General features: G+C 60.4%; 1 protein-coding gene across 2 annotated transcripts; it reads left to right on the forward strand.

Moving 5' to 3' along the window:
• Positions 1-2,789: 2,789 nt before the first annotated feature.
• Positions 2,790-20,028, forward strand: PPM1J (protein phosphatase, Mg2+/Mn2+ dependent 1J). 2 transcript variants are annotated; one of them, XM_075910002.1, is made up of 10 exons: positions 2,790-3,131; positions 7,059-7,173; positions 7,598-7,921; positions 9,210-9,322; positions 11,795-11,879; positions 14,537-14,655; positions 14,919-14,982; positions 15,962-16,069; positions 16,575-16,726; positions 17,442-20,028. In XM_075910002.1, the coding sequence occupies exons 1-10, from the start codon at positions 2,827-2,829 to the stop codon at positions 17,587-17,589; spliced, it is 1,533 nt and encodes a 510-aa protein (XP_075766117.1). In that variant the 5' UTR covers positions 2,790-2,826; the 3' UTR covers positions 17,590-20,028. The 2 variants fall into 2 exon arrangements, with proteins under 2 accessions (XP_075766117.1, XP_075766118.1); XM_075910003.1 differs by lacking the exon at positions 2,790-3,131 and having other exon boundaries at positions 3,189-7,196; positions 17,442-20,027.
• Positions 20,029-26,004: the final 5,976 nt, after the last annotated feature.

Consider the following 26,004-nt stretch of genomic DNA (forward strand, 5'->3'; position numbering starts at 1 on the left):
ACCCATTCCTTTCCTTTGGTGTCCTCTAGTCCTTCTTTATGGGAACTCAGGAAGAACTTTTCTGAATGCACCGTCTCCACCCAACCCCTGCTTTTAGAGACCTCTATCCCGTCCCCCCTCCGTCTCCTCTTTTCTAAGCTGAACAGTCCCAGTCTCTGTAGCCTCTCTTCATATGGGACCTGTTCCCAACCCCTGATCATGTTAGTTGCCCTCCCTTCTCCCAGCCTCTCTCTTCCCCTCTCCCACCTCCTTTTCCCAGTCTCCCCCCAGTTTTGTTCAATAAAGACAGAGTCAATGTTGGAAGAAACGTTATCTTTATTTTGTACATCAATAAGAAGGGGGGCTAGGGAAGGGTACGTGGAAGGAGGTGAGGGAGGAATGGGGTACAAGCCCCCGATGGGGAGGACTGGGCTGGCTCTGCGGGCTTCTGGGGGTGGAAGCTCTCCTGCAGCCCCCCCAATTACCCCCTCTCCCCAGATGGCAGCCTGCGGCAAGTGCAGCCGGGCTGATGGCCGAGTGATGTGATGTGCCCAGTGTGGGTACTCCGGGCACTCCAAGCCATGACTGGTTTTCAAGCGGGGCACCCCTTAGAACTGTCTGTCCGGGGTGGGGGTCGGGACCCTTTAAGCGCAGCCCTCGGCTAGCCTGAGACAGCAGCTCCTCGCTCTAAGTCCTCCTCTGATGCCCTGCTGGCACTGCTTCCGGCCATCCTTAAGCCCTGTTCTGAGTCCACTCAATGTGGACTTGCTAGTTCGAATTAGCAAAATGCTAATTCGAACTAGTTTTTAGTTCTAGACCCGTTAGTTCGAACTAGCTTAGTTCGAATTAACTAATTTGAACTAAGTTAGTTCGAACTAGCGCTGTAGTGTAGACATACCCTCAGGAACTCCACTGGATCACCAGGATTAAGGGAAGTTGACAAGGAAGATGTTATTCTCTAGCAGGAGTTGGGTATCTTAGGTCAACCTTCTCCCCTAGTGCAGAGGTGGCCCTGTTTCTGCAATGCCAGAGTTGAGAGGTTAGTAAGTTACAGCAGTAAGAAGCAAGCAGTGAACAGCATATAACAACGGCAACCTTGCACTGGCTGAGGGATAGGTTAGGACAGTGGTTCTCACCTGGGGTACATGCATCCCCGGGAGCACACGGGTCTCCAGGGCAGGGTGTGTGTGCGCATCAACTCATCAAGATATTTGTGTAGTTGCACAATAGGCACCATAAAAAGCACTAACAACATCAGTACAAACTAAAGTCACACAACAACTTGTTCGTACCTGTGAGGGGGTCACTCACCACCATAGCAGGGGTCCATCATCTGTCCCCGGAATCAGTCCATTCCGCCCGCATAGGCCTCCGCTCACATGGCATTTCCCCTCTGGAATCTTCTGGTCGCATTGCTCTCTTCACCACACTGCCCTCCAGCAGTGTGCAAGTCACTCGCTCTGAGCCCCCCTTCCAGGGGTTTGGTGTCTCTCCAGCAGGCCTGTCCGCAGGCCTAGCAGGCTGGCCGAGCACCCTGGCCCAGCCTAACTCTCTAGCCCTGCCCTAGCTCCAGAGAGCGTCCTGCTCCCTCAGCAGCCAGGCTCACACTGCCTTGGCTGAACCAGCCCTTCCCTTTTATAGCCCCCAGCTGGGCCTTAATTGGCCAATGCCGCCCAGCTGGGCTGAACTCCCGGGCCTGCTCCAGGCTGGGGTTTGGCTCTTAAGGGGCCAGTACAGGGCAGCTGCCCTGTTACAGTACCGCTCTGACATACAAATACACTTTATATTTCAGATGCTTTATTTTATAATGCTACAGAAAAATGAGACAGGAAGCAATTCCCAGCACTAGTGTGCTACGACGCTTGTTTTTGTCCGATTGCGCAGGTGAGGAGTTTTGAAGGGAGGTGCAACTTGCAGGGGACACAAGACAAATCAGACTCCTGAAAAGGGTACAGTCATCTGGAGAGGTTGAGAGCCACTGTGCTAGGGGGCATAACATAGATCCTCATTCTCATGTCCCCCCATCCTTGTGTAAATCTGGAAATGTGGGATTGGAGGGGGGCAGAGCTGCACAGTAAGAGACCTTCCTCTAGGGAGCTGGGAAGTAAAATCTTTGATTTAGTTAAGAGAGCTACAAAGAGGTCCCATCCCTACTCTCTAGGCACTCTGCCATAAAGCAGCACTTTAAAATCACCCAGCACCAGCTGTCTGGGGGAGACAAATCAGAGGAGCAGGGCCAAGTGAAAATTGACTTGTTGGCCCCTATGATCCCCAAGGGAACTGCAGGGGCCACATGGTCCCCGAGATGTGGGGAGCAAAGGGAGTGCTGGGTGGATTGAGGGGCTGTTGTAGGGAGGGCAGTGGGGGCTGTCATGGGCACTGCAGGGGAAGCACTGGAGGTTTCAAGGGTGGAGGGATGGGGGCTTGGTGTTGTAGGAGGGCACAGCGGAGAGTCTTGGGGTGGTGAGGAGAGGGCAGGGCTCTTGGGGTACTGAGGGAGGGGTGCTGGGGGGTCTCTGGTGCTGGAGGAGGCTCAGTGACGGCTCTGGGAGGTGAGGGAGGGGCAGTGGGGTGCAGGAGTTTGGGGGTCCTGGTGAGCAGTGAAGTGGTCCTGGGGGTCCTGGAGGAGGGTGCAGGGGGTTCGGGGTGCTTAGGGGTCAGCGAAGTGAGCAGCGGGAGCTTATGAGGCTGGAGGCGCCGGAGGGAGCAGGAGGTTAAGGAGCTGGGGGTCAGTGACCAGGCCGGAGGATCTCGGGGTGCCGGGGCGGGGCCGGGTGCGCGGGAGGCGGGGAGCGGGGCCGGCCCGCCCCCAGGCGCTGCGCGGGCAGGGCTGGCGGCGGAGGCAGCATGCTGGGCAGGGTGCGCACGGCGGTGGCGCAGCTGGTGGGGGGCCTGGGTCCCACGCCCGGCGCTCAGCCCCCGCGGGACTCGCCTCCTTCGCCGACCCCGGCTCCGGCCCCGGCTCCGGCTCCGGCTCCGGTCTTGGTCCCGCCCGGCCCCAGCCGGGGAGCGCCCGAGGGCGGCGTCTTCTGCAGACCGGCCTTTCTGCAGCTCACCTCGGAGGAGCTGCAGCGGGCGGACGATCACGCGGGCCGAGCCGTGCAGAGCCCCCGGGAGAGCCGCCGCCTGCCCTGGAGCACCGGCTACGCCGAGTGAGCCGCGGGGCGCCGGGCCGGGGGCGGGGGCAGAGCCGGCCGAGGTGCGCGGCGGGGCCGGGCAGGGCGCACGGGGAGATGCCCGGGGCGCTGGCACGGGGGCGCACGGCGGCGCTGGGAGCCCTGGCACCGGCCGTTCCCGGGACGGGAGGGGCTCAGGTCCGGGCTGCGGCGGCGCCCCCTTGTTCCGGGGCCGCTGGGGCGGAGAGAAGGGCCGCAGCTCGGGGCAGGCCAGTGACGACAGTTGCCCAGCGCGCAGGGCGGGGGCACCGTCCGGAATGGGCGCTGCCCGGCCGGGTCCCTGTGAGGAGGGACCCTGGAGACTTGACTCAGTCAGGGGCGCTGAGAGCCCGCTGTGAACCCTGGGCAGGATGGAAACCGCCTGGTAGTTCCAGCACCTGCGCCCTGAATAGCTCCCTTGCTCTGCCCTGGGGTCTCTCCAGGTCCCCCCCCTGCGCCTGGCAGAGCCCAGCCTGCAGCAGCGTGCAACTCCCCAAGGCACTTGCCTTCCTGGCTGAGCCAAGGTCTCTGCCGCTGTCAGTAGCTGTGGCGCTTGGCGTCTCTAAAGCCTTTGGCAGGACGTGTGGCCGGCCCCGTTCAGCGACACTTGGGCACACGGGTAATCGGGGAGTGGTGTGAGCCTGAGCCCAGGGGTGTGCATGAATGGGGGCAGGGGTGTCAAATCCCTATTACTCGGTTAAACATTTCCCCAACTAAGCGGGACCCCAGCGCTGGGCCCGGGCGTTTGCCAGATGGAACGGCTACACCCTGTGCTGGCCTGAGAGCTGTGGATCCCACCAGCTCCCCATCCACAGTGGGGCAGCCCTGCACCCACAGCGGGCTGCTCCCAGGCACCGGTTAACTGGCGCCTGCTGTGCATCACTCGCTCAGGGTTACCAGGTCACTGGTTACTTGTTCACATCCCTACGGGGACGCCTGATGGCAGGATGGTGGCTGTGCTGTGGCTGGCTTCCCCAGAGGGCCATGACTGTTGCCGTGAATCCGAGGTTTTTCGGTTCTGCCCAGTGAACGGCTGCGCATGGCTCTGTGTCCCGGCCGCCAGGCTGCCCGCAGGGACAGAGGGGAAAGGCCCACATGGGAGCTGCATTTTTAGCCGTCTTTGCAGTTCAATTTCCAGCCTTGGAAGCCAGGAGCTGAGCCGGAGCAAGGCCTGGGCCTGGGCAGCCATGCAGACCACCCACTTTCGCTTCCTCCCCTGCGGTTCAAACCTGTGGGGCGGATAGAGGGAAGCTCCGTTTGTTTTCATCCTGTTACAGGTTCCTATCCCTGCCGTGGCCTCTGCCCTTCAGCCTGACTGTTTGCCGCAGGAGATCCTCTCTTGGCTGGAAGAAGGCTGTTGCAAATCTCGGTAGCTAGTTGGCCAAGGGGCTGGGCTGACCCTGGCTCCCTTGGGTGCCTGTCCTGGAAGACAGAAGCTGTTTCCCTTGTAAATAGCTGGGTCTTGGTTTACCTGCGTACCTGCTCAGGTGACACCAGGCCCTTGGGCAGGGCTGCAAACGTGATGGGCCAGAGCCTGCTGCTCTCCCATGATTAGTGTCTAGCCCCAGGCCTGCAAAGACTTACCCAGGAGCACCCCGTTTGGCGGGGGAGCAGCCCCGCTGGCTGCCGGGGACGATGCGCAGGCGAAGTGTGAACCAGGGTGCTGGAGCCTGGCCCTCAGACCATTCTAAAGCAGGCCTGAGAGGAGCCGGGCTGTGCCATTTGGGCTGCTGGTTTGCCCTTTCCTCTGCTGCTTGTCCCATAGGGTGTCTGGCTCTTCCGATCTCTGGTGCCATGCGGGTGCCTATGGCATTTTCCCAGCCTGGTCCCTGCAGCATCCGAGCGTCTGACGACTTGCAGTGTCGTTTCCGGCTGTGTCTCACTCCAACCCTTTTCACAGGGGAAACTGAGGCTCAAGGAGCCCATGAGAGTCAGGGAATTGACCCCCCGCAGGCGCTCAGGAACAAGCAGCCTCCCACTTCCTCCTTACAGCCCTGCTCCTGTTGTGCTCCTTCGGAGCAGCATTGCCCTCCCCTCCCTTCCCCCATCAGCCAACTTGGCTGCATTGCTCGGGCCATTTCCAGAGATGTTAGGCCAGTTGAGTCAACTCCGCTCCTGGGGAGGATCACGAGGGACCCTCCTACAGCCTGGCTGGTTTTGGCACCATCACCTCTGCCCTGTAGCCGGCCCTGAGACTTCTGACGCGCCAGCTGCAAAGAGGGCAAAAACGAGACTTTCTGGGGGATTCTCTGCCAAGGCCGCCTCTTGCACGGGGAGAGGTGCAAGGGGTTCACTTCTGGGTGCTTTTCTCTGATCCGCCGCTTTTCACAACGGTGCGTGTGGGCACTGCTCCAGTTCTGGGGCTGGACTTTCCAAGCCCTTCCTATTCTCCTGTCTGTCCTGTCCGTGCTGCTCACGGCTCTGTTGTTGTCCTTCTCTAACACACACTGCCCGGACAGGGTGCTACAGTGAAGCCTGCCTTACAGCCTCCCCACCCCGCCCCCCCAGGGACAAGCCAAGGTCTGTCATTAAGCAGAACTTTGTCTTTATTTAACGAGGATCCTGGCAAACTTGGAGATGCTCTAAGAGTTTTTTGTAAGAGGGTATCCTGCAGGAGTGTGCACTTGTGGTGGTATTTCACTATATAAACCAAGCAGTCACTAGCCAGCCTTTGGCGTTACTATAGTTCTGACGTTACCACCTTGCTAGATTACATACCCCTGTTGGGGGTTTTGTGCTCATAGTGTGATGGTAGCAAGCCAAGGCTCAGACGGGAGGGGGCTTGGGTTTTTTGTTTTTTTTTCCAGCTTTTGAACTCTGAAATGTCACTTGCTCCAGGGCAGGAATGGGAACAGAAAACCCTGCACTTGAGCTCTCAGAAGTAGGAACCATTCAGACATTAGAGGAACTCATGAAAAGTGCCCTTGAGTTTAGCTCTGACTGCTTCTCGGCCATGTGACAGGCTCCCTTCCCTGCAAACCGCGAGAAGAGCTGCTGCCGAAAGTGCAGGCTTGTTATGCATATCCACGACTTCCTCCCACAATGCGGGTTTTGCAATCGAGATCTGCAATGTGCTCGGCGAGGGGAGATGGCTTAGTTGGTGGCGTGTGTTGGCAAATGTTTCTGCTGGTACCTCTGGCTGGCCCGTTCCTGCTTATGCCCGTGCGGGTTTGCATGAGATGCCATGCCCCGTGAGCTGAGGGCCTGGGGCCACAGGACTTGCTAGGGGTATCTTGCACATGGCTGCAGCCAGGGCTGCCAGCAGGTTCCGAGTCAGACTTTTATCTGGTGCTCCAGGAGGGAAGAGCCTCCCGGATCAGCTGGCTGCTCTCGGTGGGGAGCTCATAGAACCCCAGGGCTGGCAGAGCTCTCAGGAGCCATCCAGTCCAGCCCCCGGCCCAAAGCAGGACCAACCCAACTCAATCAGCCCAGCCAGGGCTTTGTTGAGCCAGGATTTAAACACCCCTAGGGATGGAGATTCCACCCCCTCCCTAGGGAACCCAGCCCAGTGCTTCCCCGCCCTCCTAGGGAAATATTTGTTCCTAATATCCAGCCTAGACCTCCCACTGTAACTGGAGCCCATTGCTCCTTGTTCTGCCATCTGTCACCACTGAGAACAGCCTCTCTCCAGCCTCTTTGGAACCTCCCTTCAGGAAGTTGAAGGCTGCTGTCAAATCCCCCCTCACTCTTCGCTTCTGCAAACTAAACAAACCCAAATCCCTCAGTTTCTCCTCGTAGGTCATGTGCTCCATCCCCCGAATCGTTTTGGTTGCCGTCCGCTGGCCCCTCTCCGATGTTCTCTGCATGCTGTAGCACCAGGGAGAGGGAAGACTGGCTGGCGCTGGCCGTGTCTCTACAGTCATGGAGTGAAATCCCCGGTGAATAAGGGTTTGGCCCCAATCGCGCTCTCTTGCCGTCCCCCAGGGTGATAAATGCTGGGAAGAGCCAGCACAATGAGGATCAGGCCTGCTGTCAGGTGGTGCTGATGGACCGGAGCTGCAGTCCAAGGGGTGACCCGGCGTCCCAGGAAGCGGAGGGGGTGAGCTGTCTGAATGCTGGCAGGTGGGCTCCTTGCAGGGTGTCCTGTGGCTCTAGCGCTGACTCTCCTGTGCCTGGCGAGGGCCCGACGGCGCCTGTGGAGACGTTCCATGCGTGCCGGGCACTGACGGGGCAGGTCCCCTCCGGCTGCGAGTGGGTTCCAGTCCGCTCAGTGCTTGGCCTCGCTGCAGAGCCCGGGGAACGGGCCGCTCGGGGCGGGGAACCGCGCTGGAGCCACCCATTAACCACCTCTCTGCAGCCACTGAACCACGGGCTTGGTCCTGGGCTGGACTAGACCTGGCACTGAGCGCCGACAGGCCCCCACCCGCGGATCCCTCCCCTCCCTGCTCAGCTGGGCCCCTCTCTCTTCCCCTTGGTCTTGCTTCCCCGGGGAATTCCCTTAACCTTCCCGTTTCTCCCCGCAGGGCAGGCAGGACCTTTGCTTCCACTACTGGGGCTTGTTTGACGGCCACGCGGGCAGCGGCGCTGCTGTCATGGCATCCAAGCTGCTTCACCATCACATCCGTGACCAGCTCAGGGACCTGGTGGGTATCTTACAGGACTCCTCCCCGCCCCCAATCTGCCTGCAGAGCAACTCACGGGCACCCCTGGCCGAGCGGAACCGGGCTCCCCTCGCGGAAGAGGATGTGGAGCTCCCCAACGACGCCCTGCCCCGCTTCCACCTGGAGAAGGCAGTCTCTCGGGAAAGCCTGGTGATCGGTGCAATCGAGAACGCCTTCAAGCAGATGGTGAGCCAGTGGGTGGAGAGTCCGGCCCCAGGGGAGGAGTAGGGCAGAGAACCATCTGAGGAGGCAATGCCTATGAATGGCTCCTTCCTGCAACACTTGTGACATTGTTAATCTGTGGAACTCACTGCCGCAAGAGAGCCTTGACTCCAAGAGTGAAGCAGGATGCCCGAAAGAATTAGGCATGTGTGTGGCTAGTGACAGCATGCAGAGTGAGAACAGGGAGGAGAAAAGTTCCCTCTGTGGTCTCCCTCAGCCCTGCTTCCTGCCCCGCGCTGTGCAAATTGGCACCCCTTTGCCAGAGGCGCTCTGCTCGGGGATCTGGCTTTGGGCATCATGCCACACGAGAGCAGCATCTCCTGCAGCACCATGCAGTGCCACGTCCTGCTTGTCACCGTTAGCAATAGGAAGTGCTAAGGGATGCGGGTGTGTCATTTCCCTGTCACACGGGGGCTGCCTCGCGGCACCCCAGGAAGCAGCTTGGAGGCCCCAGGCCCTGGGGCGGGAAGGAGGGCTCTGTGCACGCAGCCCCCAGGCTGTGTTCTCTTTGCAGCTGCGGGAAGCGGTGCTCTGCAGCTCTCCTCTCACCCTGCCCTGTAGGAACCGCAGCGTGTGCCCAGTGCCTGCTGGCCGGAGCCCCCGGGAGCAGGCCGGGGGTGTGCCCTGGCCCTGGCTGGGCAGCGCCTTCCAGCTGGAACGGAGGCTCCTTTCCTTTCGCGGCCCATGCTGACAGGACAGCGAAGGGCTATTTTGGGCTCAGCACTGGACTCCGGAGCCAGGCCCTGCCTTGGCTGACCCCCGCCGGCTCCGAGCTGTGCTAGGGCCTTGGGGAGGAAGGGCACTTGGCCGCTGGGCACTTTGTTTTGCCTGGATCCGGGGCCCGTGTGCAGTGCTGAGCATCCTGTGGGAGGGGGCGGGCTGGCCTGGCTGTGCACCCTCAGCGGCAGGCAGCAGGGCCCAGCGGAGCGGGCGAGAAGGGAGAGGAGGGGCTGGCCGTAACCCTCTTGCTGCTGCCCCCCCAGGGCAGAGTTGCACGGGTTGGAGGCCAGGAGGCTCCAAGGGCAGGCCAGGGAGCAGCCGGGGTGTCTAGGCCATAGAGCCGTCGGCCGACCGGGGGGCGGGTTGGTGCTGGGATGTCCTTGCTGAGGGAGGCTGGGCCAGAAGGCCTGTTACCTTGGTAAACCCGGCTCCATCTGCGTGGCTGTCTCTCACCCGCAGTCTGGTTCTGCAGCCCCCCTAGAAGGTGGGGCTCTGAGCCCACGGGTGGCTTGGCCCTGCTGTGTCTCCGCAGGACGAGCAGATGGTGCGGGAGCGGACCACCCAGCTCGTGGCGGGCGGCTGCTGCGCCCTGGCGGCCGTTTACCTCCTGGGGAAGTTCTACGTGGCCAACGCGGGCGACAGCAGGTAGGAGCGAGCGAGCGTGTGCAGGGGTCGGCGTCCGGGCCAGGGCAGCATCAGTCACAGCGAGAGTCGGGCGGAGACGCCTTTGCTGCCAGGTGGGAGTGGGTCTCACTCCCCTCCAGAGCACAGGCACAGACTGGCTGAGGAGCCATGGAAAAGAAAGACCCGGAGCCTCCCGGCTCCAAGGAGAAGGCGGGGGCCGCGTGCCTCTGCATGCAGCTGGCCGCGGCAGGCTCGGGCGCCTTCCCGGGGGGTCTCGACGCCCAGCTGTCCAAAGCGGTCGGACATCGCTGCCCTCGGAGCAACAGAGGGAGGCCTGCAGGAGCAAACGCTGCTGCCCTCCCTGAGCCGGAGCACTGTGCTAGCTGCAGAATGGGATTCGCTTGCCTAGGCTCCAGACCCTTCCTTAGCAGCGTCCCCTGGCGCGTGATTACAGGCGGGACCCGAGCGTCCCTGAGGCCTGTTGGCGTGGGCTGCTGCCCCCCGCTGTATTGCCCAGCAGGCCTTTCCGCCGTCTGGAGAGTTTGAAATGGGGCTCCTGACCGGCGTTGTGCTCCGTCGCCAGCCAGCGGGGAGGGGACACCGCCTTGCGGGAGACGTCGCCTGCGCTGCAACACTGGGGGAGCCGGGAGCGCCGGGCCGGGGGGCTGAACGTGCCAGTGTGGCCAGCCGGGCTCCAGCTGGCTCTGACGCTACCCGTTGGGGCCTCAGAGCCCGGGGTCCAGTCTGAGCCCAAACCCCCTCACTGCCGTTTCTAGCCCCGCGGCCCGAGCCAGGCCAGCCGTGGTGGTGCCTCCCGGGTTTCATTGCAGCACGGCTGAGCCCGGCGGGGCAGGCACCTTTCGGTGGGGGGAGGCTGGTAGCGTGGGTGCTGCAGAAGCCGTGTGTGGACAAGCCCCTTTGGCACCTGCAGTCTGGGGCTCATTTACAGAGGCACCAGCCTGACTTGGGCGCGCGAGTCCTAGTGCAAGTCAGTGGGACTTAGGATCCGAAATCACTTAGGCACCTTTGAAAACAGTCCCCCCCCCTTGCCTAAATGACATCCCTGCAAACGGGGGGTGGAATTGGTGGTTGGCGGGGACCTCGGCTCCCTGCGCGGGGTGTTTTGCTCCCTGCTGAGGGCTGGAGTGGGCCTGCCAGCTGCTGAAGCCCTGTGCTGACCACTGGCTAGGGGGAGCGGGTCGCGGTGGGGCTGCCGGCAGCATGGAGCCTGCATTGCTGCCCAGCCCTGGCCGAGGTGCTCTGGGCCAAACCGAGGAAGTTCCAGTCTCGGGAACTGGCGGGAGCCACTTTCGTCTCCAGGGGCTTGTAGCGGCCTGAGCAAGCCTCTCCAGGGCCTGTCCACCCTGCCAGGCTGTGCCATGCTGAGCAGAGCCAGCACGGCTGGGAGAGGCCCAGCCTGGTCCCTGCTAGAGCGTGGTGGCGGGTAGCTCACATCCAGCGTGCTGCCCGGGGCTCAGCTGTCTGTGCTGCCAGGTTCCCTGGGCTTGGGTAACAGGCGTTCCCCCACCCCGCGCACAGTCACCCTGCCGCCAGCGGGCTGGGCTCTCTGTGGAGGATGCAGCAGCGTGGGGAAGGGCCCCATTGTGCTGGGGGCCGGGCGCTCCCCCAGGGAGCCTGCTGTCCAGCTGAGCAAACTCTCAGGCCTGCGGGCCGGTTGCAGCAGGCTGTGGCTCGGAGCACGCACGGGGGCAGAACCGGCTGCATAGGTGAGCTCTGGTCTCGCCCAGCCACTGTCCGGCCCGGGACGCCGGCCAGCTGCTCCTCATCCATTGGCTGTCCCCATGGGTCCCTCCCGAGAGACGGGGTCTCTGCTTCCTGGACCAGCGGGAACCCAAACCCCCAGCAGGCCCCGGGGCACCCTGCTGCCGTAGAGGGCAGGGAGAGGCCGCTGACCCCAAGGGCCGTGGCTGCACTGGGTGACCTCTGGCCACGGCCGTGAGCTGCTCTCATTACATGTCGGAGGAACAGCCCGTCCTGTCTCGCACGCACCAGGCAGGCGCTCTCCCCTTTCTGCGTGTTGCTTTTTGCCCTCTCTAGTCTTCCCGGGGTCGCCTGTGCCCACCATGCCCGCCTCTCCCACGCGCAGCTTTGGGGCAGTTTGCAGAGGGGACAGGCCGCGGGGGCGCCCCAGTGGCCGCTCCGGCCAGAGCAGACTGAGCTGTGGCAAGAGCCCGCAGGGAGCTGTTCAAAGAGCCGGCAGGGCCCCGGGCTGCAGCAGGACAGCACTTGTAAGGAGTGCCAAGTTGCTGGGAGCCAGCAGCCAGTTCTTAGCCTGGGGCTGGTGGCATCTGTCGGCAGCAGAGACACAAATCCGTGCTGGCGGATGGGCAGCGGGCGCCGCCCCCCCCTCAAAGGTGCGGTCGGTGAACCAGGCGCCTCCGGCCACCGTGGCTGTTGCTTCCCTTGGCTGTGATGGGAGCGAGCCGCCGCCTGCCTGCCCCACTAATCTCATCATTCCATGTTTCATTGCAGGGCCATTATCATCCGTAACGGGGAAATCATTCCAATGTCCAGGGAGTTTACTCCAGAGACAGAGAGGCAGAGGCTGCAGTTTTTAGTAAGAAAGAACTTTCTTCTCCTCCGATTCCTTCTGCGCCGCCTCCCACAGGGCTGCGGGGAGATAGCTACAGCAAAAGCTGCATGAGGTCACCTGGGGGGACCTCCGGGGGAGCGGTGGCGTCCGCCTTCTGCTCCAGCCGGTGAAATTGCAGCCATCTGAAGAGGCCCGGCGGGGGGGAGAGATGGGGCCCAGGTCTCTGGCGGTGGGAATGGCAGAGGAGGCCTGGACCCTCTAGCGCAGGGGGTCTGGTGGGCAGTGACGCTGAATGTTGGTGGCCGTAGCCCCTATCATCTCATGCAGACACGCAGCTGACGGCGCAGCCGCAGTGGAGAGACCGAACTCCTCTCACGCTAGGTCCCCGCAGGCCAGAGTGGGGAGCTGGGGTTTGCTGTGCTTTGCCCTGCCCCTGCTCCGGGCACAGGGCTGGCAGGCAGTGCTGGTGTGCAGGGTGGCCGTGTGCTGGGCCTGAGAGTCGGACGGGAGGAGCGAGCCCCCTCGCTCTCGGTCACCCTGGGGCTATTTGTTAGGGCTGTCCCACTGCCCGTCTCCCGGCCGATACGCATCCTCCCCCTTTGTCCAGCGCGTGCCCAGGCCCCTCCGGAGGACCGAGCACGTTAGTGCCACGTCTTGGTTGCACACCAAGGTGCCCGCTACAGCACTCAGGAACCCGATGAAGGCTGAGCATCGCTCTTGTGGTTCCTGAGAGCTTCCCTTTCCAGCACGCCTTGGGAAGCTGAGTCTGCTGCAAGGTGAAACTTGATAAGGTTGCAAAGACACCCTGCCCCCTCCCCCCTTCCCGAGAGGGAGAGGGAGAAGGTGACATATGAGCGAGCTGAGGGTTGCTGGCTCAGAATATACCTTGGAAAACCACCAAGAGGTGGCCTGGCCTCCGCTCTGTTTGCAAACCGCCCCGGAGAGGAGGAAATTGCACCCAGCAGTGGATTGGCTGCCGTTGCGGGTGGCAGAAAAGCTGAGCAATCGGAGGACCAGCTCTGTATTCGCTCCATGGGTCTGGGGGAGTCGATTCAGCCAACCTCCTTTTGGTGGCTTTGCATCCAAAGCAAACTGCGGCAGAGAGGCAGGAACTGCAGCAACGGCGCGGCATGCCGCAGGTTGGGGACCAGCTCAGCAGCCCCTTGCACAGCTTCCATGGAGGGCGTGTGTCCCTTCGCAGGGTGCTGTTCTGTCGACAGAGCTCCCAGCCTCTAGGAACAGCATTCCTGGCAGCAGCAGCACCTGTCTGCAGCTCCACACTGGGCCCCTGCATCTCCCAGTCATCTTCCCTCAGCTAACCCATCGGCATTTGCCAACGGCGCTAGAACCCCCCACCATGTCCCTCCCTGTGTCTCGGCCCTCGGGTCTTTGCTAACCCTGAACTCTGGGGTGAGGGTGATAACTGTGTGTCCTCCTCCCTGCCCCGCTCCTGTGGGCTCAGGGGATGGGCTGAGACAAAAGATTCACTTGTAAGTTTGAGCTGTCAATGCATTGGCTAGGGGTGTGCTGGGGGAAACTGGCTGTGAGTAGAGCAGTGGGTCTCACTCTGATCATAAGAGCGGCCAGACTGGGTCAGACCAAAGGCCCCCTGCTCAGTACCTGTCAGCCCACAGTGGCCAATGCCAGATGTCCCAGTGGGAGAGAGCAGAACACGGAACCATCAAGCAATCCCTCATCTGTCACCTGTTCCCAGCCTCTGTCAGAGGCTTAGGACAGCCTCCCTACCCATCCTGGCTAATAGCCATGGATGGACCTAACCTCCTTGAATCTATCTAGCTCTTTTTTGAACCCTGTTAAAGTTCTTGCCTTCACCACATCCTCTGGCAAGGAGTTCCACAGGTTGACTGTGTGCTGAGTGAAGAAAAACTTCATTTTGTGTGTTTTAAACCTGCTTCCTATTAATTTCATTTGGTGACCCCTAGTTCCTATGTTATGGGAACAAGTACATAACTTTTCCTTACTCACTTTTTCTACACCAGTCGTGATTTTACACACCTCTATCCTATCCCCCCTGTGTCTCCTCTTCTCTCAGCTGAAAAGTCCACATCTTCCTAATCTCTCTTGCTATTCCAAACCCCTGTTTGTCTCTGTGACCCTTTTCTGAACCTGGCCCATGAAGAAACGTGGGGCTAAAGGTTTGGGGGGTTGGGAAGGGAATTGGGGGCCTGAGGGGAACCCCTGCTTTGAGAAACTCCTTTCAGGAGCGGGTGTTGACAATGGCTCTGCCCCGGCGGCTAATGCAGTATCTAACTCCCAGTGCTTCCTGTCCGTGTCCGGGCAGATGAACAGAGGCAAGGGTGTTCACCGTGGCATGGAGGCTCCTGCGGAGAGGAGAGAGGTCGCTCCCTCTTGCTTGCATGTCTGAGCTCCCGGTACAGTCTCTGGGTTGGGTCAGCGTTTGCGGTCTGCTCTAGGAATGGGCAAGGTTAACTGGTAGCCAGTAAGTATTAGCCTTCCCGGCATGCTTAGCAGGTAACCAGTTAACCGGAGGGCTGGCTGGAGGAGCCAGCTGCGGATCCCCGGCCACACGGTTAACCGATTACCCAATCCCGGGTACACCACTTACCTGGTTAACTGTTCCGCTGCAGATCTCCGGGCCATGTGGGCGTGTGTGGGGGCGGGGGGAGGCTGAGGCTGAATCGGCTGGTTTCTCCCCTTAGGGGTTTTTGAGGCCGGAGCTGCTGGGGAATGAGTTCACGCACCTGGAGTTTCCCCGGAGGATTCAGCACAAGGAGCTGGGGAAGAAGATGCTGTACAGAGACCAGAACATGAGCGGCTGGTAATGCCCCCCCCCCACCTGCTCGTTAGCTTGGGGCCAGCGGGGGGCTTAGCTGCTTAGACCCTCCTGCCCCGGCAGAGTGAGAGGCCCCCGCCGTGCAGCCCTACCCTCGTGGATGGGGTCTGCTGCACCCCTTGGCACCTGCCAGCGTAGGCAGGGCCTGCGTGTCCGATGGGCACCGGCCGCTCTGTTGAAAACAGCCCAGGGTGCTGCTGGGACTCTTTACCTCCCCTGTGACAGCTCCCCTCTCTGTCTGTATCCAGGGCCTATAAAAGGATAGTAGAGGACGACCTGAAGTTTCCACTTATCTATGGAGAAGGAAAAAAGGTAAAGAGCTGAGGGCCTGCAGGTGTGACATCCCGACGTTCCCCATCTGCAGCCCCTCCAGCCTCTGCTCACCCACAGCCACTGGCATGCTAAGTCCCTCCCCGCTGAATACATGAATGCTCTCCCAGCCTTGCATGCGTGCCTCCGTCCCAGCTGTGCCCCCCAGAAATGTGGCTTGTACTTCCTGCCATGAGCAGAGATGGGGAGGAGAGGTAACTTGTGTGCTGTCACCTGTCCATGTTTATTCCTTTTTTCCCCTCTTTGAGGATACCCCCAGCTGGAGTATAGGCAAAGCAGATCCCTGCATAGAGGAGATTCAAAATGTCCTTTAGGGACATTGTCAATTTCTTGCCTGAACCTTCTGTGTACGTGAAGTTTGAGTCGTCTTGAAGCTGACGTGCATTCTTTAATTTATACTCTCCCCTGCGGTTAATAGTCTTCTCACACCTGGGACCAGTCTCTGAGGAGCTGGAATGTGATCATTTCCCAGCATTACAACATATAACACAAGCGTACAGCAAAATCTCATAGCTTTCCACACACTGATGTTCCGCATGTTTTAACAGGACAGTGATGTTCAGTAGATTATGGGTTTTCAAATGATCCTCGCCAGGCCTGCTTTGTAGGACGTGTATCATAGCCATATCAAAGCAGTGAACATGGGCTATGTCATGCCGACACAATCCGCATTGAACAGAAGCTGGGAGTTTATAGGGACGTAGACATCCAAGCATGGAGCCGGGACGGTAGAGCCTGCAATGGTTTGGGAGGACTCTTCTTGTCTGACTTCTGCCGCCGGGTGGACTGGGAGGAAGGGGAGATTCGGGTCTCCGAAGGTTTAAATTCCTGCCCTGTTTTCTCTAGCGAGCCCAAAGGCCCACGCATGCCCTCTGCAGATGCACTCACGGTGGCACCCATTGTGCGTGTGTTTCCCTGGTGCCGCGAGGGGGCAGACGGTGACTGGGTTGCTTTTCTGCAGGCCCGGGTGATGGCTACAATCGGGGTCACTCGGGGCTTAGGAGACCACGACCTGAAGGTGTACAACTCCAATATCCACATCAAGCCTTTCCTCTCCTGTGTCCCTGAGGTGAGCTGGGCTGGCCCGGGACTGCCCTCGGGGGCTGGGGCGCGTGAGCAGATGGAGGGCACACCTCAGGGAGGGGCTGGGACCGTGGGCTGGCACCTCACGATCTCTGCCAAGGCACCGCTCCTCTGCTTTACACCACCCTGGGTATTCCACGCCGGGGCCTGTTGCACGGCTGTGCCGTGGCACGTGGGCCCAGGCATCTGGCCCCCGACTCCGTGATAGCCAAGCACCTCCCGGTGCTAAATTCAGTTCCCCTCCCTCACCCCTGTGAGCAGGGGAGGGCAGGGCTGTCCCGCCTGGACAGAGGGGAGCTGGGGCCACGTGGCTGGGTGCAGAGGTCCCACCTTTCTGTCCCCTCTCTGGTCTTGTGAGCCCCGCTGGGACGGGGAGGTGACTGGAAGAGACAGCGAGACGGGAACCTCCTGGGGAGCCGGGCCGGCGCCGGACAGGCCCTTTCCCAAGCGCCTGGTGCTGCTGTTGGCGCTGAGCCCCCGTCTCCCGCCAGGTCCGCGTTTACGACCTGACGCAGTACGAGCACTGCCCCGACGACGTGCTGGTGCTGGGAACGGACGGGCTCTGGGACGTCACCAGTGACAGGGAGGTGGCCGAGGTGGTCACAGAGGTGCTGATGGGCCACGAGCCAAACGACCCCTGCAGGTGAGTTGAGGTCCAGGCGCCCTGTTGTGGGGCCCCAAGGCCCCCAGCGCCCACCCTCCCGCCTCAGGTGGCTCACTTGCCACCATTGTTCCCTTCCAGGCTGCTAAGCCTGGGCGCGGGCCACGGAGACGCGTCCTCGCCCACAGTTCCCTCAGCCTGTCCCCATCTCTCCTCAGAGGGCCCATGTCTCCGCCTCACAGCCCCTGACTGGGGGATGCTGCTTCCCCTAGCACGGGGGAGAGGAACCCTTTTTGGGTCAGGAGCCGCTGGCCCCCAGAAAAACCAGTCGGGGGCTGCACGAAAGGAGACCTCACTGACGTGGCCCCTGCCTGAGAAGCAGAAAGGCACGCCCCACATTCCCCTCGCACACCAGAGCCTGGGGGCCGGGCTGGTAGATTGTGTGGGGCCCCCAAGCTCTGGAGTGGAGCTCTCCAAAGCTGGGGGGGACCCAAGCCTCCAGGCAAGCCAGGGGCTGGATCTGGGCCCCAGGCCGCAGGTTTCCCACCCCGCCGTAGAGCGCAGGAGGGGAGGGATCCTCTGAGAGCAGTGCCCGACTCTTCCCTCCCCTTGCTGTCTCCGTCCTCTCCCATGGGCCCCGCCAGCGGCCCCCTTTCTCCTCGGAGCACAGGGAGCCCCGGGGGGCGCGAGGGTGGGGGGTTGCCCGGAGGCGAGGCGCCTGGCCGCTGACTGGCTGTTGGGCCTGGCGGCGCTGCAGGTACACCATGGTGGCCCACGAGCTGGTGCTGAGGTCCAGAGGGGTGCTGAAGGAGCGGGGCTGGCGGCTGGCCAACGACAAGCTGGGCTCTGGAGACGACATCTCCGTGTTCGTGATTCCTCTGGGCGGCCCCGGCAATTACACGTGAGGCCACGCTGCCCCGGGGCGCGAGGCGGCTGCCGTCGCCATGGGAGCAGGGCTGGGGCGCAGGGGCGGCCTGGCCACAGAGCGTTGGTGCTGCCTGCCTTTCCGGCGAGAGGAGAAAGAAACCCGGGAGTCCCAGGCTGCCCGCCGCGCCCCGTCTCCGCCGGCTGCTCCCCAGCCCCGGGCACAAGAGCTGGAGCAGCTAGCGACGGAACAGCCGCCCAGGGCCCGCGGTGGGGAGATCAAGGCAGGACTGTTCGGCTGCCATCACCCACAGCCAGCCCTGCCCGACAGGGCCCTGCGAGAGGACTGGGCTCCTACACGGCTCTCCGAGGCTCCTCTGCAGGACAGGAGAGTGCCCCCAGGCTGGTCTGGTAATGTGAGAATGGGGTAGCTGGAGGGGCGACAGTTCCCCAGGCCTGGGAAGCACGTGGTGTCCTGTGCAAACCCTCCCTTTCCCCCCTCGAGATCTGCACCGCTGCTGCCCGGTTCGGCTGAGCTCTGAGCTGCCGCTCCCACATCCCCGTGGACGGGCGGGCGCCTGTCCAGCTCTCGTCACGGCACTCGTCCTGGTCGCCTGGCCTGCGCAGCTCTGACGCCCAGTCCCCTCTGCTCGTAGTGAAGGGAACAGCTGCGCCAGGACAGCTCTGGGAACCAGCCAGGCTGTGGCTGGCGTGGCCTAGCACCCTTGCCTCATGCTTGCCATCCTGCTGGCCAGGCAGCCTTCCATCCACTCGCTGTGTCCTTCTCTTGGCGATGGGCACGGTATGAACACACAGGGACTTCTATCAGAGCAGCATTCGCACCCAGCCCAGGGTGAGTTCCCAGATGCCAAAACGGGGGATTGGCCCAATTATTGTTGGTTGTCAGTGGAAGAGCTGGTCTAAAAGTGTCCACGTTCCAATGTCAGTGAAAACAACCGGTCGTCCCATTTTCCCCCCAGCCGTACTGAATGGGTGCTTGGTTCTGTTCCGAGTACAGACCAGGCCTGCCCCAAAGGTCTTGCAACTTGAGGGGTGCATCCGTGTGCTTAGCTGGGCACCAAGGAGAATTAATGAGCTGTGTGTCTCTCTTAAAAAAAGCAAATCCCCTTCTTGCCAGTATTAATCTCAGAGCAATGACCAGCTCTATTCTGGTGGGGGCTGTGGCTTGGCTCAGCCCTGCAGAGCGCTTGATTCAGAAAAGGCGACCCATCCTGCAAACCTCTGCTCAGGGACATGCACTTTCTGAGTCTATGCAGGGGGAAGGAAACAAGTGCAGCATTATAGCTATAAAATCCTGCCCCAGAGTAGAAATGGGGCAAATTCCCTTCTGATGAATGTTATTTGTAACTCCTAATTGGTGAGATGTAAATAAACTACATAGGCCTCCTTGGAACTAAAAGGCATCCGGGGAGTGTTATTGGCATTTCTGTCCTGGAAGGAGATTGTGTTTTTAAACAACGAATGCCACCAGGAATCCCAACAGGCCTTTATTGTCTGAAAGCCAGTTGCTTTTGAGTAGTTTATGTGGATAGGCCTGCCAGCAAATACATCCAGGCAGATCTCTCTGAGCCAGTCTCTTCCTCATTCCCAACAAGGGGATGGTGTAAAGTCTACCCCACTCCAAAGATGCTATGGGTATATCTGGACTGCAGAGTTTTCCCGGGATAGTATCCCAGAAAAACTCTGCCACATCCAAGGAACGCGTCTGTTCTTCCGAAATTTTTTTCAGAAGAGCAGACGCATTTTTTCGGCATCCCTGTAAACCTTGTTTTATGAGGAAGAAGGGATGTTCTGAAAAAGGGGTTTTTTCCGACATTTGGTCCAGTGTAGACAGGCCAAATGTAAGAAAAGCCTCTTCTGAAAAAAGAAGCAGAAAAAGATATGCAAATTGCGGTTTGCAATTTGCGTATCTTTTTCCAGAAGAACTATGTAGTCTAGACACAGCCAAAGAGTGGGACTTTGCCTTCTCTGCTGTCAAGCCGTTTGTGCATTGTCAGCGGGCTGCCGTGGCCAGTTGCTCTTCTGTGCCGACTCAGTGAGAGTTACCCGGCTCGTCTGAGATGTGATCCTGGGTGCCCTTTGCTAGCACACAGAACACCGGGTGCCAGCTGACACAGGCTGTTCCATGTGAGCTCCCGGGGAGATGGAGTCTGTGTTGCTCCATAATGCGCTGCCTGGCGCCTGCAAAGAGAGTTTCTTTCTCTGGAAATTGAATCTTTTGGTTGTTCCCTTGGAGCTCTCCAGCTGCTCGCACCTTTCCCATTAACTTCCCAGCAGCCAGAGTCCAGAAAACGGCTCCTGCCCCCTATTGTGCTGCTTGATTTGTGAGTGAGCAAAGGCTTCCTTTTTTAACTAGCCAATTACCCATCACACAACGGGATTTTTCGGGACTCTCCTCCGTGTCCGTCTCTCTCTCTCCTCCTCCTCCTCCTTCTGCCTCCCCCTCCCCTTCAGCTCTCTTCCGCCTCCTGCCTCTCTCTCCGTCTCTTTCTCTTCTCCCCCTCCTGCCTCTCACTCTCCCTTTCTCTTCTCCTCCCCCTCCTGCCTCTCATTCGGGGGACACCACACTCCCCGTGTGGGGGCAAGCAGCGCAAGCGGCTGTTTGGGCTCCATGCTCCTCATGCAGCACAGGGAGCACGCAGCCTAAATGGCCACTTGCACCGCTTGCTCCCCTGCGGCAGCTCGGCGGAGTGGTGCAGAACTCAGCCGAGCGCCATGGCGGGAGGTGAAGGGGGGCGGGGCGGTGATGTACACAGCCGGGCCCCGCCCCCTTCTTCTCCCACCGTGGTGCTCAGCTGAGTTGTGCGCCGCTTAGCCAGGCTGCCGTGGGGGAGCAAGCGAGGCAAGCAGCCATTTGGGCCCCACGCTCCCCAGGCAGCACCCCCCATGAGGAGCGCGGGGCCCAAACGGCCACTTGCGTCGCTTGCTCTCCCGTGGCGGCCCAGCTGAGCGGTGCAGAACTCAGCCGAGCGCCATGGCGTGAGGCAACAGCGCCCCCCAGAGGAGACTCTGTAACGCTACCGCATTAGTGTCTCAGACATTGGGCTACTCTATATATGATGCTGGGTGGGGAGGATTAGCAAAACCCCCAAACAAAACAACAACTTCTGCTTAGCATTCCACCTGTTCTGAGTACCTGCTCTCTGCCTTCCCTCAGTGGCACCGGGCATTGGCCACTTCCGGGAGACAGGACGCAGGGCTAGATGGACCTTTGGTCTGACCCAGTCTGGCCGCTCTCATGTTCCTATGTACTGCTCATGCCCCTCCTGGGCTGGCCAGTGTCTCCACAACTACTAGCTGGGCTACCTCTGCTGCTGATCACTCAGGTTGGAACTAAAGAGCAGATGAATTCTGGGGCCTGGCTGGAACTCTTGGGATCCGAGGCCTGATCCAAACCTCTTAAGTGGATAACTTCTCTGACTTTAAAACCAACGTGTGGTCCTGTGGCACCTGAGCGACTAACCAAACTATATAGAGCCTTAAACTTGCATGGGTAAAAGCCACTTCCTCAGATGAATTGGAGTGGAAATAACAGAAACCAGGAACTGTATAACAGTAGAAGTACCTGACAAACGTAGTAGCTGTGTAAATGAGGCTAATTAAGTGGGCTGGATGTGTTCCATATGTAGCTTTTGATATGGAAATGCAGATGTTAAAGGCAGGGAAAGTTGGCTTTGCAGTGCATCAACCAGTTGATGTTTCTGTTCAAGCCCAGGGTAACGGTGTCAAATCTGGAGATGAATTCCAGTTCTGCAGACTCTCTCTGTAACTGGCTGGTGAAATTCCTTTATAGGAGGATGGCTACTTTTAAATCCATGATGGAGTGCCCAGGCAGGTTACAATGCTCCCTACAGGTTTCTGTGTGTTACCATTTCTGATGTTTGATGTGTGTCCCTTTATCCTTTGGTGCAGAGACTGTCCGCTTTGGCCAGTGTCCTTGGCATGGCACCTGATGGCTGGATCGCATTAGAGGATGTGGAGTTGTGAGAGCCCCTGGCTCCGGCCCTGAGAGGCTCGGGTGCGAATGCTGTCTAGGCTATTAGTGCCATACAGCGCGTCTCAGACTAGCACTCCCACCCGTTCCTAATGGGGCCACGCCCGCGGTGAGCAGTGCTGTCCTGCAGCAATGGAAAAGGGTGGAATCTCTTGCCATGTGATAGGCCAACGAAACTCCATGGTTCCTCAGGGAGTGTGGGATTGGCCCTGGGCCCGCTGTGGCATACGCTAGGGTCACCTGTGACACCCAGGAGAAGGGGGCCGGTTCCTGCTAGCATTTCCAGCAGGCGGCTCTGCAGCCATAGGCACCCACAGGAGTGGCCTCCTTTTCAGAGCTGCCAAGCGCCCCGCTCCAATTCCAGCCTGCCGTCTTCACCTGTCAAGTGCTGAGCTTCGGGCTCAGAAGGCTTATAGCGGTAGCGGCTGCCCTGGAGCTTTTGCTGCAGCCTCCAAGCCTAGGCCGGCAGATGGGTGCGAGTTCCCCGCATGCTAGCACGCTAAAATAGCAGCATGATGTTGCTGCAGGGGCCGTGGGCAGAGCTGGGTGCTGGAGGGTGGATGCAGGTGTGCGGATGGGCCTGGACTCACCTATTCTACCACCCGAGCCCCAGTATCCACACAGCTGATTGGAGCAGACCGAGCCTGAGTCTGTCTGTACCTGCTGCAATGTAGAGGTGCCCTCTGGCTTTAATGGGCCATCTCCTTCCTCCCCAGACCTGCCGGGGCTGTGTGTCTGCATCCCACGTGGCTGCACAGCTGGCGAGTGTGCTGTCGCTGTGCCGGCTGCCTGGAGCCTGCCCCACCTTGGGCTGGCTAGTGCAGAGCGGGCCGTGCCCGGGAAGGGGCGGAGGGGAGTGCAGCCGTGTGGTGGAGGTAGCTGGGCACCAGAGGGCAGCAGCGCTGTGCGGTACCAGGCCCTCCCCAGCCCTGCCCATAAATCTGATGCCAAATCAATGGCCTGGAGATGGAGCGGAGCCTTCAGGCAGGCTCTGATTGATGGCCTGGCTAATGGGCTATTCATTAGGGTGGGAAGAGCCTTTGCATGAACAATGTATTCCTCTCTGGGGGCCTGGCCTGGCCCTCCGCCCCGTGTCTTTCCCACTGCCCCAGCCTCCTCTAGCGCCCTGGCTCCGTGCAGGGGCCGCAGAGCGCTCGCTGGCAGGCGGGTCACCTCCTTTCCCCTCCCCTCATCCAAACAGAGCCCAGTTGGGTTCGGGCCACTTCAGAACGTGGGATTTTGGGGGGTTGGTTTGGTTTTTTTAACACTTATCAGGAGCTGGTCACCGGTGGGGGAGGAGGGCACGGCGATGGCTAGCTCCCCGTCTGCTCTCACCCTGCCGAGGGAACCACTGGGTAACCAATGACCCTTCTGGCATCCACCTCCCTCAGGGCATGTTCCCCACTTCCGGGATCACCTTCCCGCCCTGGCCTATCCGTCCCCTGCACCCTTGGCTGGTTCAACGTCCCGCACCCAGGGTCCATAGTTCGGCTCTATGCCCTGTCCGGGTCCAAGTTCCGGTTCAACGGCTCCATAGCGGCTCCGATCTAGGGGCCTTACTCCCGCCTGACGAAGAGCTCTGACCCCTCGGTGAGCAGGGGTAGGGGGACACGGGCCCTCCCGCTTCTCAGGCTCCTGGCCCAGGGCCCTAAAGGTAGGGGCAGCTGCCGCTACCTGGCTGACAGGGGCGATACTCTGAAACCTGTCAACCTCTCGAGCCTCCGTACCCGCCCTGGGCCACTTCCTACCCGCGCTAGTGCCAACCTCCCTTCGCTTGGTACGAGAGAAAACACGCTTTCGGGCTTGGTAGCCTGCGTCCTCCTAGTTCTCCCGCCAAGTGGGGAGGCTCTGGGGGAGTGTCAGGCGGCTCCTGGTTTCCCCTGTGGGGCCAACCGCCCTGGCGCCCCAGGTGGTGGAGAGGTTGGGAAACCCCCATCCTCTGCCTGGTGGGACAGCATCTCTCCGGCTGGCACGCTGCCGCCTCCGTGTCACCCCCGCGCTCTCCGCGCCACCGGCGTCGAAAGCTCCCGGCACGTGGCTGGAGCACGTGCAGCAGCGGCGCAGGGGAGGAGCCGGACGGCCGTGCTCCTCAGCCACTGCTCCGGCTCGGAGACAGGCCGCTGTGCCCCGTCACACACTGTCAAACGGGTTGAGGGGGAAATGGGCTGAGACCCTCGAAACCAACTGACACCCGCCCCGGAGAAATCCTCAGTTAGAATCACATGGGCGCCGGGGGAAGTGAGCCCCCTCTGCCCTGGCCTTGTCTCCACGCAAACCTTCCTGGCTTTACCGGAAACTGTTTGGTTGAATTGTTGCAAGCCCTGTGTGGGCCCTCTCATTAGCTTTGAGTGGCTCATGTTCTCAGCCTACAGCTGTCCCGAATGGACTTAAACTAACCCACACTAAGCCTCTGGAAGAACTCAGCCTTTGCCCTGGTTTAACAAAAGTGGTGTAAAATCCCACCGTTTAGTGAAACTGCCTGTGGAGAAACTCTGAGCCAAAGGCTGCAGGAGGGCGAGTGTGAGATGAATTTACAAGTGGCTCTTGCAACAGCCCAACGCTCTTATCCCCATTGACTACATGTAGAAACTGAAACACAGGTGGGGAGCTGGTGGTGGGGCCCAGCAGGAGTCCGGGCCCAGCCACTGGACGTAGTGGGCCTACCTGTGCAGCACCAGGCATTGCCCTTTGCACTAGTGCAAAGGGTGTAAAACACTACTGGAACAGAATGGCAGGATTTTGCACCCACTTTGCACTGGTGCAGACGCCCCCCCCCCCCCCCCAGTGCACAGAACGGTGAAGACTCAGGCCTGCCAGGGAAAGGCATCGCTTCTTGCAGGCCCCCCGAAGCAGGGCAGGAGCAGATGCTGGGCAGACAGGCTCCGTTAGCAGCAGGCGGTGGGGTGAAGCAACGCTAAGTGTTTGGGCCCTGAGAAGAGCGACCGCTCAGTCTCTTGGAATCTAATCTAGAGAGGAGAATGTTCGTAAGTTTGTGCGCTAGTGGGGCACTATAAGCTACCACAACCAAACCTTGCATGGGGTAAGCTTTCTGCCAGGAGAAAGTTTTAAGGGGCTGTTGGCAGTGCGGGGACAGTCACTCACTAAGGCCGGCGGCGGAGGCGCGAGGGGAGGGGCGGCGCTCCGAGCGGCAGCTGCCCCACTTGCCTCTACCAAGCCGTTCCACTGCACAGGCACGTCCGGAGTGGGGGAACCCCCTCCTCTCTCCTGCCCGTGATGTCACTCGGCCCGGGCCCCTCCCCTCCGGCGGTGGCGGAGGGTTGCCAAGTGATGGCAAGGGATGCAAGTGATGGAGCTCGCAGGCCTGCCAGGGGGCGGTTGCGGGCGCAGGGGGGCGAGGCCAGCAGGGAGGCAGCGGTGGTGCTGGGAGCGGCCTGGGGTCCGGTGCAGCATCCTGGTTGCGTGGCGGGGAGTCCGGCTCCTGCTCGGCACAGCCCGCAGGAGAGGGGAGCTCCCAGTGCGGCTCCATGGTGCGGCAGGTAGTGGGGCAAAAGTTATGGGACAGGTGGTGAGGTTGTTGGCCCCCGCGGCACCTGCAGCCCCGCCCACCCTAGGTCCAGCGCTCGCCCCCACCTGCCCGCCCCTCACACGGGGCACTCCCACCAGGATCCCACCACCCACCCGAGCAACGCCGGGTGACTCCAGCTAGTCCTGAATAAAACTAATTGTTCTCTGGTATGTCTGCCGGAGTCCCTCTCTCTTGGCTCCGCTTTGCAGGGGGTTTCACTCACACCCCTTCTCACACTGCGCTTGAGAAATGTGGTCCTATGTGTCCTACAGACCACTCACAGCTGTGATTGCATTACACACACACACACACACAAAAGCTCTGCATTGCTCCAAGCTGGAGAGCGCCCTGTTTCCCTGAGAAGTCACCATGAGGACCACTCCACAGAGTGGCTAATGGGGCATTGCGGGAGACATGCCGAAGGTCAATCAACTCAACCGAAAGCCTGCTGCACAGTGCCCACTGCATATGTGACTGTCCAATAAAGGGAGAGAGAGAAAAGTCTCATGTGGAGGGGGAAGTTTTTTGCCACCAAAACTGGGCGTTGGTTGCAACTTTTGTTGTGTCAAAATGTGGCCGCTATCTGGGTTTGGGTGCCAAAAAGGAGCAAGGGGCACCGGGAAGTACTGCCTGCTGGGGCTGATCTGCAGGTGGCCGAGCTGGGAAGCCCGGCTTTTGGCTTGAAGAGGAGACGCTGGAGGTGCAGACCAAGGGTCAGCAGGAGCTGCCAGGGGTGGGGAGAATTGGGGTTTAAGATTGCCCCTCCCAGCACGGTGAAGGAAGCCTGAAGGGGTGGTGTGTGGACATACCACCTGGATGGTGCCTGGTGTTTGGGCACCCAATTCCCAAAAGCCTTTGGGTGCAAATGGTTTAGGCAGGGTGTCCTTTTCACTGGCCACACAAGGGCTTCTCTGT

The sequence above is a fragment of the Pelodiscus sinensis genome, chromosome 27 (assembly GCF_049634645.1).
Source record: "Pelodiscus sinensis isolate JC-2024 chromosome 27, ASM4963464v1, whole genome shotgun sequence".
Lineage (NCBI taxonomy): Eukaryota > Metazoa > Chordata > Testudines > Trionychidae > Pelodiscus > Pelodiscus sinensis.

Coding starts and splice junctions, on each gene's coding strand:
- PPM1J (XM_075910002.1), top strand. CDS start 2,827: ATGCTGGGCAGGGTGCGCACGGCGGTGGCGCAGCTGGTGGGGGGCCTG. Junction 3,132..7,058: donor TGGAGCACCGGCTACGCCGA/GTGAGCCGCGGG, acceptor GCCGTCCCCCAG/GGTGATAAATGCTGGGAAGA. Junction 14,656..14,918: donor GACCAGAACATGAGCGGCTG/GTAATGCCCCCC, acceptor GTCTGTATCCAG/GGCCTATAAAAGGATAGTAG.